At 40.0% G+C, this 14,033-nt stretch overlaps 1 protein-coding gene across 4 annotated transcripts in view; it reads right to left on the reverse strand.

Annotated features, from left to right (window-relative positions):
* OSBPL5 (oxysterol binding protein like 5) overlaps nucleotides 1-14,033 on the reverse strand; it is a 192,882-nt gene that overhangs the window by 19,209 nt on the left and 159,640 nt on the right. For all 4 annotated transcript variants that reach the window (XM_078383847.1, XM_072985680.2, XM_072985679.2 and 1 more), the window contains exons 8-10: nucleotides 12,639-12,810; nucleotides 5,572-5,782; nucleotides 1,256-1,440 (exon numbers count right to left, since the gene is read on the reverse strand). In XM_078383847.1, coding sequence (XP_078239973.1) covers nucleotides 1,256-1,440; nucleotides 5,572-5,782; nucleotides 12,639-12,810 — 568 coding nt within the window. The remainder of the gene's footprint in view (nucleotides 1-1,255; nucleotides 1,441-5,571; nucleotides 5,783-12,638; nucleotides 12,811-14,033) is intronic.

A 14,033-nucleotide genomic window follows, 5' to 3' on the forward strand; every position in this document is an offset into this window, starting at 1 on the left:
TTTCTCTGAGTGGTTGTGGTACATCCACACATCTTCATGGAGAATAAGGATTATTGTGGAATCGTGTCAGGGGCCCTAAGAATGATTAAACACCAACATAATGTAGAAACTTTAAACTTTCCCTCTAAAACCTTCCTACTAATGGGCAAAGTAGAACGTGACTTAGCACAGGAACTAGGAGCACTGTATTTAAAATATATAATTTAAGAAATAAATGTGATTTGTTTTCATGCAGTAAAGGTTTAAATAAAAGGAAAACAATCTGACTCCTTGAGATTGGACTAGCCCAGTGATCACTGGACAAATGATGGTTCAACTAAAAAAGCACCTGGAATAAAATCCTTGCACACCACCCTGATACTTCATCTGTCCATGAGCATCCCTGGCCTGTTGTACCTTTGTCTTCCTTATGACGCATTTGATTTTTGGTTATTAGAATCAAGGATTTACATGTGCTATTCCACAAAGCAACCAGACCCAGGGAAAATTCTATGTCTCTATAAATTCTTAGAATGCATAATCTGTAAGAAGATATTGGGAAACTTACTATAATCCAAGAGCCATAGTAATGAACAATAGCTTTTCAAAGCACTGCCTATAGCCTCACAGTCCCAATGTTGCAAAAACGTACAGACAAAATGCACTAAATGCTGTCACATATCTTTGTTCTTCCCTTTTGAACAAGATGTTATTGACATTTGCTAGAAATTCCATAACATGTGTTGAGATATTTTGCCCATCAAGCGTGAGAGCACATTAAAGCTCAACCCATGCCTTGCCACACTGTCCATTTAGATTTCATTTTAAACAAATTTATTTTCCAAAAAAATAAAAAACATGTTTTTCTGCCCCATGACTTCAAAGATGACTTGATTATTTACTTTATTATTGCTTATTATATGTTCACAATTTCTCTTCCTTACATTCTTCTATTTGTCCCATATATCTCAGTGAGTGTGCCTTTAGTCTTGACTTTCGGTTTGCAAGAGGAGAACAGTGCGAATCGGCATCAAGGTGTTGACTCCTCCCTTACTGCTTGCTATCCTCATTGGGGTTGATAGCAGCAGTTTATGTCTGAAGACCACCAGAATGAATTCCTGGCCTGATTTACTACCCTGATTAACTCTGAGGCACAAGCACACTATCAGGCAGACCTGTTAAGCATCCTAGATTTAACTAAGTTGGCACTCTTTGCACATCTGTGGACAGATGTGCACTCTTTCATCAAAGGCCCGCCCAAGAAGTGCTTACTTACTGGGAAAGTAGGTCAGCGTGGTAATAATAATCAGAAAGCTTATTGAGAAAGGAGCGCGGTTCTAAGATGAAAGTGGGCAGGACGACACGAGACAAGTCCATGCCAGGCCGCAGTTGCTTCAGAAGGATCCACATCAAGCTCTTGTTTTCCTCAGACACTGTTTCAGTCTGAGAGCATTCACCGGTCTGAAGAGGAAAAACATTCTGGTTACCCTGAACCTCTGTTATGGAAGAGCTTCAGCTGGGCTCAGCTGACAGCACAACTAATCAGTCACAAACTGCTCTAGGTGTCTACTCAGCAGGAATGTCTTGCACAAGAGAAAACTCTGCTCTTATACCATCAACTCCACCTATACACTCACGAATTTTTACTTTCCAGAATTACCATACTATATATAGATTAGGATCTTGTTCTTTCTTTCTTTCTTTCTTTCTTTCTTTCTTTCTTTCTTTCTTTCTTTCTTTCTTTCTTTCTTTCTTTCTTTCTTTCTTTCTTTCTTTCTTTCGTTCGTTCGTTCGTTCGTTCGTTCGTTCGTTCGTTCGTTCTTTTTTTTTTTCTTTTACTACGCCTTCCAAAGGCTATGCTGACTAGGGAATTCTAAGAACTATATACCAAAAAAAGGAACTTTTCTAAACTGTGGACCAGCTACCTGGCATACTGCACAGACTAGGTGCTGGGATAATCCCGAAACACATGCATGCAATCAAGAAGTTCCTGTGGGCATCACTTTTCTATTTAGTTCTGATCTTTGTTAGCAACTGAACAGGACTGAGCATAATCTGAAAACATTCATGCAGATTAAAACACATTCCACAGGTCAATTTATCATTTCATTTCTTGCATTAACAACCACATTTACTTCCTAGTCACGATGTCCAGCAGAAATGCATAATATTGACCCTAGAGTCCCAAATCCATCAGGAGGGTGAAAATTTAAGAACTTCAAGCAGCTAAAGACCTCGACTTTATTACTAAAACAACTTGTAAGTTTTAACTGACACAGCAAGGTGGCTGTGCAGAAGTCTCTCACAATCTGTCTGTTACTTCATGTGAAAGAAGAGGACAGTCTGAGTGGTAAAGGAGCTGAATGCACGAAGCAACAAGACACCACAGAGGATACTGGGAAATGGTGTGGCTTCATGCAAATAAAACGTCAGCAGACTGAAAGGGACATGCACCTCTTGAGCCACACACTATTGGTCCCTGCACATGTTCATGGATGGAATTCAGCACTGTGTCACTTGGACAAGTACAGAGCTCACCCGGACAGAGAGCAAACTTACCAACACAGAGCAATCAAACCTTTCTTTTTCTCTCTATTGATTTTCATTCGTTATAACCCATCTTGTGCCAGACAAACAACATCTCTAAGCTTGGTCCTCCTCAGATAATGGAAGCCATTAAACAAAAACTCTTCCAGTTGAATTATAGGCTGCACTTGCGATCAACCTGCACTTTCATCAGATATGTTTGCTAACTGCATGTGGTCATTGATCTTGGTCTTAAACCTGTATAGCCCACACAGATAGAAATTCAGCTCTTTTCAACGCAACACATCAAATACTTCAAGCACAAAATTACACAATGTCTGGTGCTTTTGTCTCTCTCCAACTCTCAAAAACGTGTTTTATCATTTAAACAGATTCCTTCCTTCCTTCCTTCCTTCCTTCCTTCCTTCCTTCCTTCCTTCCTTCCTTCCTCCCTCCTCCCTCCCTCCCTCCCTCCCTTCCTTCCTTCCTTCCTTCCTTCCTTCCTTCCTTCCTTCCTTCCTTCCTTCCTTCCTTCCTTCCTTCCTTCCTTCCTTCCTTCCTTCCCTTCCTTCCTTCCTTCCTTCCTTCCTTCCTTCCTTCCTTCCTTCCTTCCTTCCTTCCTTCCTTCCTTCCTTCCTTCCTTCCTTCCTTCCTTCCTTCTTCCTTCCTTCCTTCCTTCCTTCCTTCCTTCCTTCCTTCCTTCCTTCCTTCCTTCCTTCCTTCCTTTCCTTCCTTCCTTCCTTCCTTCCTTCCTTCCTTCCTTCCTTCCTTCCTTCCTTCCTTCCTTCCTTCCTTCCTTCCTTCCTTCCTTCCTTCCTTCCTTCCTTCCTTCCTTCCTTCCTTCCTTCCTTCCTTCCTTCCTTCCTTCCTTCCTTCCTTCCTTCCTTCCTTCCTTCCTTCCTTTCCTTCCTTCCTTCCTTCCTTCCTTCCTTCCTTCCTTCCTTCCTTCCTTCCTTCCTTCCTTCCTTCCTTCCTTCCTTCCTTCCTTCCTTCCTTCCTTCCTTCCTTCCTTCCTTCCTTCCTTCCTTCCTTCCTTCCTTCCTTCCTTCCTTCCTTCCTTCCTTCCTTCCTTCCTTCCTTCCTTCCTTCCTTCCTTCCTTCCTTCCTTCCTTCCTTCCTTCCTTCCTTCCTTCCTTTCTTTCTTTCTTTCTTTCTTTCTTTCAGGTTTATAGGTTAAAATTCTTGAGAACCCACATAACGATCATGCAATCAAAAACAACATGGCAATACACAACAATATATAATGATTTATGGCATGTTACTGGAATTTTTAGCATTGTCAAACCAAGCTAGGATAATCAAACTTTGGCTATTTACAGTTTGCATACAGTTGACAGTAACATCTAAACACCATTTCAAAATCAGGGAAGGGGACAAACAACTTCCCAAATAATCTTTGCATGTACATTATATGTGGTCACAACACACGGTAAATGTCTACTGGAGAAAAAAATATTTGTCTTAGATAAAGACTTTGGGCCAGAAAAATGGGGGAAATTGCAGTTAAAATTAATTTTTACCAACAACTGCCTTAGGATTTTTTTTCAGTGCCTTTAACTGAATAGTAATCTATGGGAGTTTGCTTTTGTATGAACTAGGGATAGATCCCTTCATATAAATCATAAGCAGAAAATATTGAACATTTTGGAAATGAGTTATGGCAGAGTGATGATACTCAAACATTTATTTAGGTCTAATGATGGGATGCTCAAGGAGAACCATTGCTTAGATGGCCAGAAGCTGCAGTCCGACAAAATTTGGAGAGGCACATTTTCCATGCTCCTAGTTCAGAGCAACCTTGCTTTTGCTTCAGATTCTTTGCTAATTTTTCCCTAGGTATTTTTTTCTTTGCCTAAAAACTATCCTTTCCCTTCACCATCAGTTTAAGAATCTGTTCACAAGTCTCCTGAGAGCAATACCTTTGTAAATGACTAACCAATCCCATTTATAGTATGTGTTGCCTAGGAACAGTTTACATTTATACATCAGTAAATGTTCCATACAGGCAGGAAAAGCGACTTCCACAGGCTCCGTGGAAACAGGTTTTCCTGCCATAAGGCGTCAAGTGGGACAATGACTCAGGCTGAAAATCTAAACACATCTGCGACAGAGTAAGACCAGCTAAGCATAGTATAATGTGATTCCATATTAAAAATGCATGTCCAATTGTTTCACAATTTTTCTTTTCAAGTTTCCCCCCCCCACACATAGCCCATTTAATCCAACTAGCCCAATTCTATATAATATGCAATTGATGATTGGCTTTAGATTTATCATAAAAAGTACAATAGGGTAAGGCTAATAAAGCCTCCACTAATTGGACTTGATAGTTTGTCGCAAAGCTATTAGATAGGATGGAAAATAATGCTGTGGTCCTAATAAGCTATTAAATGTAGACCTCTGACCTTATCACTGCTCAATAACAGCTTGTTTTGTTCTCAAGAAGAAATAAAAACTATCATACTTTGCACCTGTCCTTGGGATGAAGCACATTAAATTTCCTTGGGAACACCAGTTTTTGAGAAATGGCTCCTCTCCTGCTGTTGTGGCAAACGGCCTTGTCAGTTACTACACAGCTTTTTATGACAACACTAAGTTGAAAATCTCAGCAGTCCTGGAAGTGGGCCAGGAGAAGAGCAGCCTGCTCTCCAACTGTCGTACAAGCACCACTACTTTCTTTCTTTCTGTATTTATTTTATGCCCATCTTTCTTCTAGTGAGCTGAGGGCAGGGAACATGTCTCTCCTTCCCTCATTTTATCCTGACAACCACCCTGTGAAATAGGTAATGCTGAGAAATGGACTAGCCCAAGGCCACCCAGTGAGTTCCATGGCTGAGTGAAGACTTGAAACCAAGTCTCCTGAGCTGTAGTCCAAAACTGTAACCTGGACATACTGGCTACATAAATTGATATCAAAAGGGCTAGGAAAAAACAGTGTGGAATAAAGAGGTTTCTGTCATAACAGAATGAATGGAGTGAATAGGTCGGTGGAAGAGTGAAGTCAACTCAGGTTGATGACAGACCCAAGACAATTTCTATGGAAAGATAAGTTAAAATGGTTCCTACCTCCCCAAATTCTTCATAATTCTGTTCGATATAAGTTGTCCCTTTCTTTTCCAACTCCCCGTGGATTTCGGATTGATCACTCTCACTTTCATTTGTCTTCCGGCTGTTTTCGTGCATTTCATTCTCAGACTCCTCAATGTTGTCCCTTTCCGATTTGTCTGAGAAAGCATCATTTTCCAGATGATGATTCTCCAGAGCTGATTCATTAAGGCTGAAACACACAAACGGTTATTACGTTTTATTTGGATATGTTGCTCATCGGTCAGTCTGAGCTATACAGGCCATAAGGCTAAGAAGTATGGTTTTGCACTGCAGGGAATATCCTTTGGATATTTGAACTGTTCAGCCAAAGATGCCTTAGCTCAGGTGGGCCCCATGAAGGGCATTGTTGCCTTCCCCAAACCCCCAGCCTCATGTGGCCATCTCCTTCCAAGTTAAAAAAACAACAAACAAAGCAAAACTAAAACCACTGGCTTTGGGGGCAAAGTTTCCACACAAAGCAGTTTTGGGGAACTCACTTTGCCTTCCATGAAACCCTCAAACCCCACAATCCAAATCACAAATGGATAAATAACCAGAGACTCTCTCTCTCTCTCTCTCTCTCTCTCTCTCTCTCTCTCTCTCTCTCTCTCTCTCTCTGTGTGTGTGTGTGTGTGTGTGTAAAGTTGGGGGTCTTGTGGCTTGTGTGGCCTCTCACATGCGCTGGGATCAAAAAATGTTTACCAGGCCATCAGAGCTGAAATCACATTTATGTTTAAGATCTGTGATTCAGGCAATCCTTCCTATCTGAAAAATCAGACTTGTAAATCACACCTGAAACCTGCGTTTAGCTCCCAAGGACCCATCACAAAATAAGGTGAACTAATTTGCAAATTCTAAGGGAGAAAACCACCTGCTTTGACAATCACATACAATGAGCATTTAAGAAATCCCTTTTCAAATGATGAGTTATCTGTAATGTATAATCTGACCCTCAGAAAACTTTCCAGCAAACTTGAAGGGTTTAGTTAATTTGTTTGAGCACAAAAAAGTTCCTAGATTGAAGGATTGGATGATTAAAATGAGATTGAAAGATCAGATTATAGTTAAATATCAAACGAATAGATTGTCATGGTGTAACTATATCCAATTAGATAGTTGGACAAATGAATGGCTGAAAATTAATGGCAAATGTAGAGAATACACTAAGTACGAACAATTTCTGTCATCACATGAAGATATGCAGAAAGATGCTTTGATGAAGGGAGTAGTAAGTAGAATATATAACCTAATTTTGGAACAAGAGGAAAAAGAGACAGAAACCGAAGGCTTGAAATCAATTTAGGAAAATGATTTAAGGACAGAAATCAAAATAGAGGATTGGATAAAAATTTGGAGGATGAGAGTTTTAAGATTAATGTTGGTAAGAATAAATACTCTGGTTTCTCTTCAGATCGCATAAAGAAAAAAATTTACAATCAGTTTAAGGTGGTATATTACTCCGGTGAAAATGAATATAATACATTCAGATTATTCTAAATCTTGTTGGAAATGTGATGAAGAAATTGGCATGTATTATCATATGTGGTGGGAGTATAAACGGATTCAGAAATTTTGGAAACTGGTTTTTAAGGAAATATGTGATATATTTGGAAAATATATTGAATTCAATTCTAAAATTGCTTTGTTGTCAATTTTTATCAATTTTCAAAGGAATTGATTTCCAATTCTATGACAAGTGCTATAATATTAATAGCTAGATTTTGGAAAGACAAAAATTAGAAGATTGGTATAATGAAGTATGGGGCATTGTTAATTTTAAATGATAAATTAACTACTGAACTTAAGATGAAAAGAGGGGAAATAAGTTCAAATATTTTTTTATGCTATTTGGGGTAGATTTGTGGAATCTGTACTAGTGAAAGGAAAGGGGAAAGCCTCTAAACAACAATCAATACAATTTTGGAAAGGAAAATCGTATTAAAAGTATTGTTCTAAGGGGTCCCGTGGGTAGGGGGTGCACTGGTTCTTAGATCACTGGTTCTTAACCTTTGTTACTCAGATGGTTTTGGACTGCAACTCCCAGAAGCCTTCACCATCAGCTCTGCTGGCTGAGGTTTCTGGGAGTTGCAGTTCAAAAACACCTGAGTAACAAAGGTTAAGAACCACTGGTTTAGATTGTGTAGTACGTTTTTTGCACCTTTGTATTTGTTTTTGTTCTGAAAAAAATAAATATAAAAGAAACAGCTGTGTGTGGAAGGGTTAGTCAATATGGAAGTCATAGAAATGTGATTGCTTGCCACTGTATTTTGGAAGTTCATAGCAGGAAATCTGTGTGGGGTGTTCTTGGTTCACATTCATACACAAATGGATAGCCACATGTTCAAAGACTTGAACAGACTTTGGATTTATAACAGATGACAGATTTAGAAAATCCATTGGTTTACATGAACTGAGACTTCCTTAGCAACACCCACTGAGATCCAAACACCCATCCATGGCTTTATGTGTGCCTAGGGGATGGCCAAAGTTTTTGTGATCCAAAGGAAAGTGGAATTGTTTTCTTCATGGCTCATAATTCATGCTTTTAATCCTCATTAGAAGTGTCCGTTATTTGCTGGAACAGCTAGTGTTAAATTTCTCAAATATGCAGCACGGGACAGGGGGCTTAATTTATTGATGCTCTAAATTCAGGGAAAATTTATTTGTCTCTCTAAATAAAGAGAAACAGCTGCATTTGTAAGAGAATGACGCAAAGCAGATAAAACCTTTATCTGTAATCTCTCTAAATATTAATACCACATGACCACTTGCTAGCTTTTAAATGGAGCATCCCTAAGAACAGAATGATGGAGTAGACTCTAAATGCACAGACTATTTTTCAGAACTATCCAGCTCTATGACAATTTACCGAACAGACACCCCAGCTTTAGAATGAAATCCTGCCCCTGCTCCACCTTTAAAATCCAGCTTAATGGCCATAGAGACATCAAAGTTAAGTAGATCCAGTAGCGAAAAACAGACATTATATTCCAAGGACATGCATGGGGAGGTGGGGGGGGGGGATGAAACAAATGCCTGCAGTGTTGGAGCACTCACCAAGTACCTTGGAAGGCAGTGAGTGCTCGGAGGCTGGAGGCATTCAAGAAAAAAATTAGGCAACCATACTTTGATTTGGATTCCTGCCCTGAGCAAGGGGTTGGACTCAATGGCCTTATGGGCCCCTTCCAACTCCTATAGTTTATGATTCTATGATTACGGGAGTGAAACGGCTAGGTCTGTTGTAAATATTATTATTTAGAACTATAAAACAGCAGCAGAAGAGCATAAAACCAACCATAAACCCGAACTTCAAGATCATGAGGGGAAAAATTCATATCAGTAGTAAACAGCAGGTCTCCTTCACTGTCAGAGAATACTCTGTGCCCAGTACCTGGAGCAGAGGTCCATATTTCAGGCAATTCCTATGTAGCTGCCCCAGCAAAAGGAAGCTATTAATCTCCATTCCCTATTCATTCTGTCATATAGGCAAACGTGCACTGTACTCATTCATCACGGAAACATAAGAAGCATAGAGTAAACTCTTCCAAAGAGGACCACTGTCATCCTTAAAGCAACACCTACATTTTCTTAATTTTTTTTAGCAAAGTTTAAATACTCTGAAGTGTTAAATGTAATTAACAAACCTGCTACTAAGAACATGTCAGCTTAATTGGCCTAACTCCCAAGAGTAAAGATGTTTAATCGTAAGATTAGTCCCAAAGTGAGACACTGTTGACAGCAAATCTAGGCCATCCAAGTATTTTGTCAGAACTACCAAAACAGCTGGAGAACAAATGCTATTCCATACAGGTGATTCCCGATTTAGTGTTCTCCTCATATTTGTTCACAATTTGTATCCCTTCTTGATGTCTGGCTCACAGATTTTTACTCATAGTCTTAACATTTAGAAATGGAAGGATGTTGTTCTGAATGCTCATCTAATGTCGGGTAAATACAATGGGAATGAATCAAAGTCCTTTCTAGCCCAGGATCCTGCTTCCTCCCAGTGCCAAACAATTTCACACAAGAGCACATGAAGGAAACAGCCTTGTCCAGTGATTGGTCTGCAGGACCTGATATTCAGAGGTGTGCTGCCTCTGAACCCAGAGGAAATATGATACCCACTGTAATGAGCAATGGTAAAGGTAAAGGTAAAGGTTCCCCTTGACATTTAGTCCAGTCGTGTCGAACTCTAGGCAGCGGTGCTCATCCCTGTTTCCAGGCCAGCTTCTGTCCGTAGACAGTTTCCATGGTCATGTGGCCAGCGCGACTAGATACAGAACGCCGTTACCTTCCCACCGTAGTGGTACCTATTCATCTACTTGCATTTTTACATGCTTTTGTACTGCTAGGTTGGCAGGAGCTGGGACAAGTGACGGGAACTCACTCCATCAAGTGGATTCAATCTTACAACTGCTGGTCTTCCGACTTTGCAGCACAGAGCCTTCTGCGGTTTAACCCACAGCACCACCACAACCTTGACTGATACTCAAACTTTGTTCAATCCCCATTTAAAGCCATTTAAACTATTGGCCACTGCCATATATTACAACATTGAATTCCACATAACAGGAGGCAGAGGAAAGGGAAAGAAAAATAAACATTCCATTGCTGTGCTCAGAATACTGAGATGTCGGATTTGGCTACAGTGACACACTGCCTTAGTTACATCCCGTTTGGATTACTGTAACATGCTCTATGTGGGGCTGCCTTAAAGACAGTTCAGTAACGTCAGCTGGTGCAAAACTCTGCAGCCAGACTACTGACTGGGCCCAGCCACAGGGAGCATATAAAGCACTTGTTACAAGAACTGCACTGGCTACCAGTCTTTTTCCGGGCCCAATTCAAAGTGCTGGTCATTATCTATAGAGCCCTATAAAGCTTGGGTCCAGGCTACCTGAAGGACCCTATATGTGCCTTCTCGGCAATTAATATCAGCAGAGGAGGCCCTCCTCTTGGTCCCATTGCCAGCACAAGCACAGATGATGGGGACACAGGAGAGGGCCTTCTCAGTGGCAGCTCCCAGGCTATGGAACACACTCCCCTGGGAGATCAGGGTGGCCCCTTCCCTTTCATTCTTTTAAAAAAAGCTAAAGACCCATCTCTTCAGGCAGGCTTTTAACAGTTATAACTGAATACCTGAAACCCATTTTAGCAGATAATTTTAATCCTTTTCATGTTTTAGTCTTTTATTTTTATTTTAATCCATATATTGTTTAATTTGTCTTTTAATATTTAACTTACTGTTTTTTTAATTGTATGAATGTTAATGTTGTGAGCAGCTTTGTGTCCCTTCTTGGGAATAATAATAATAATAATAATAATAATAATAATAATAATAATAATAATAATAATAATAATAATAATAATAATAATAATAATAATAATAATAATAATAATAATAATAATAATAATAATAGATGCAAGTATCCTCTACCATTACAACTTCACAGGAAAAAGAAGCAGGAGAAACAACTACTATGGACTCTAGAAAACCATACAGCATTGAAAAACCACTGGAAGCAGAACAGGCCATGAGATACTACTGGCCATATATCCACCTACCAAGAGCAACCTGCCAAGCAATGAAATCTATGCCAACATTACTGATGGGACTGCATCCACCAACTTAACTTACCCAAGGGCAGCAAGCTAGCTTAGGGCATGTGGGATAGGCCTACAACACACTGCTTTGTCCTCCTACAGCAGACCTGGGCAAAGTGCAGCCCGAGGGCCACATACGGCCCGCGAGCCGCTCCTGTATGGCCCGCCGGTCGTCGCTCCAGTCCGGTGTTCAAGCACTTGTTCAAGCCCAAGACAGACTGGATGTCTCTCACTGAACAAGTTGAACATCAAAACCATTTTTAGCTTTTTGTCTAAAGTTGATCAGCTGCTTATCTTTAACATACCGCAAAAAACCTCTTTAGTATTTGTGAAGATTAACAAGTTTAAAATAAAAGCAATCATAACATCACTGTTTCATTTTATTTTTAAGTAAAGTTGGCTCGGCCCCCAAACACAGTTCAGATTTTTCATGTGCCCCCCACTATAGAAATTATTTGCTTACCCCTGTCCTACAGAGTGGAACAATCGGAAAGAGGCTTCTGCTACTCCTTCTATGTGATCTGACATCAGCTGCCTAAGGAAACTGCCTCACTCTGCCCAATAATCGGGCCAGTGCTGGTTGTGGATGCTCTTCCCTCTCCCATATATTACTCAGTGCAGAATGACTGCTGCAGTGACTTCATCCTGCTTCCCAGTTCTGTCATTATGCACTGATGTGCGGCTTATGTACAACAACTGATGTGCTGGTGGGCCAAATGCTAAACAAGTCCATACATCTACCCCTGTGCAGCCACACCTACTTCAAAACACGGAAACTTCTTTTTCTTCTTCATTAGTGACCCGGAAGCATTTTGGGGCTGCAGCTATTCAGACAAGACTAAAAGGAATCTACTTTCCAGTCTCCAAGGTTTTGTTTTGTTTACTTCAACAAAGCACTAAAAATCTGATATATTTTATAAGGTATACTACATAAATTTATATTTTTTGTGCTAAAGAGTATAGTTTGAAAAAGTTACTGTTTTGGACTATAACTCCCACACCTTGATGCGGATACTGAAAGCTGTAGCTCAAAAGCCAATGTTTCCAGGTTTTTGTTCATGTATCTGTGACATCATGGGTATGTTTTAACTTTGAAGCTGCAATATTATGCAAGTAAGCTTCACTGAATACAGCAGGACTTGCTTCTTTGTAAACAGGCATAAGGTTGTGTTTCAAATCCCCCCCAAACCCCCCACAAAAAAACATGCAACTTTCCAAAAGGCTGTGCACAGGGTGATAGCTATACAACAAAGGATCCCCTGCCATCTGGACACTGTCCTAGTTCAAATAAAATCATCCTCTTATTACAAAACAATTTTCATGTATTCTGCTGTGGCCTGGCTAGCTACAGCAAAGAGAAAGTAGATGAATTAAGAAAGAATTCTTCCATCGGAATGTTACAAACTTCAGAATAGACGGAATGAACAAAAACACATCCTTACTGGAAAAGTTCTTGGTCAGAGATTGTAGCTGTGTGTAGCAGGTTGTATAGCCCAGCATGTGAAGAATCAGTTGAGCAGTTCATATCACTATCCTTTCCTTGCTTGGATGCACTGAGCCTGAAGAGGCTGGAGCAACGCAAGGCCAGTTCCAAGGCGTCCAACCAGCATCGGCCTGCAAAACACCAGAGCAGATAGGGGTGAAATAGGGCAATGCCAGATATTCACTCAATAGCTTCCCATTCTATAGATTCAGACATTTAATCCTTTTTTAAAAAAAATAATGATGGCGATAGCAGACATGATGCTGCAAGGATTTCAAATGCTCTGAAAGCAATCAGTCCTATAAGCAGAGGAAGTATTAATATGTTTTTTAATTTATTTCCTTTAATATTCAATTGTAGAAAATGCTCTATAAGGTAAACGTTTTTATGCCCTTTAGATGCTCTAAACATGAAAGATCTCATTCTTCTGTGCCACTGACCCCTGAAAGTTAAACGAGCCCTAAATAATCATAAACAGATATTGCTGTAACATGGATATAGTCAGTTTGTTTCCTGCCAGCGTATTCGATTTTCAGCGCAATGCAGATGATCAAGATTCCCCAGAATTTACTCTAAAAATGACACTAAGGATCAACATTTCCCAGCTGTGTAAAACTAACATAGTAACTGCTGTGGCTGGCTATTTGAGGTTATTGTAGCAAAATTAAGTATGTTTTGCATACACATTATGTCACTGTGTTTATATAAAGCAAGATGAAAAACCTGTTTGACAAGTCATGGGTTCTTCTCCTTCCATTTCTGGTTATTGTCTTTTTTTTTAAACTCCCAATGACTGGATACTTCTCAGCTTATATTCAAGAAGATGCATGCCTTTGCATGGGGAAAAGAAACTTCAGATGAAGGACCTTCTCACAAACACTAGACTTTTACCTGTAGTGAATGCCTTCAACCTTTTACTACTATTCTTAAAATTGCTGGTGCCCTGTCTTTCTCGCACCATTGTCTTATTCCTCCAAAGAGAAGACATCTTGCCTTTGTTCTCTTCAAATCAAAGGGAAAGCCATGGCTTCTGACATCCCCATCCTAGCTAGTCAGAACAAAATGTACTTGTGTAGTAGACGCAAGCATTCTCATTTTCTTTGAAGTGTGGATGTGAATCATGTACAAAGGGAGTGTGTGTGCTCTGGTAATGATCAAAAGGATGAACCCATAAGTTAATATTGCTTCTGTGCCACTGTGGGCTTCTTCTCCAACTTCTCTGTTAATAGTACTGCCCTTAGTTTGGGGATTATCTCTCTGACAAACTGGGATTACTGGGAAGAGTAATCATTGGTTAGAAACTTACGGGTGCTCACATAAAGTTTTGCCCATACTAAACTGTGCTGGGGTGGGT

Source organism: Pogona vitticeps, chromosome 1, assembly GCF_051106095.1.
Source record: "Pogona vitticeps strain Pit_001003342236 chromosome 1, PviZW2.1, whole genome shotgun sequence".
Lineage (NCBI taxonomy): Eukaryota > Metazoa > Chordata > Lepidosauria > Squamata > Agamidae > Pogona > Pogona vitticeps.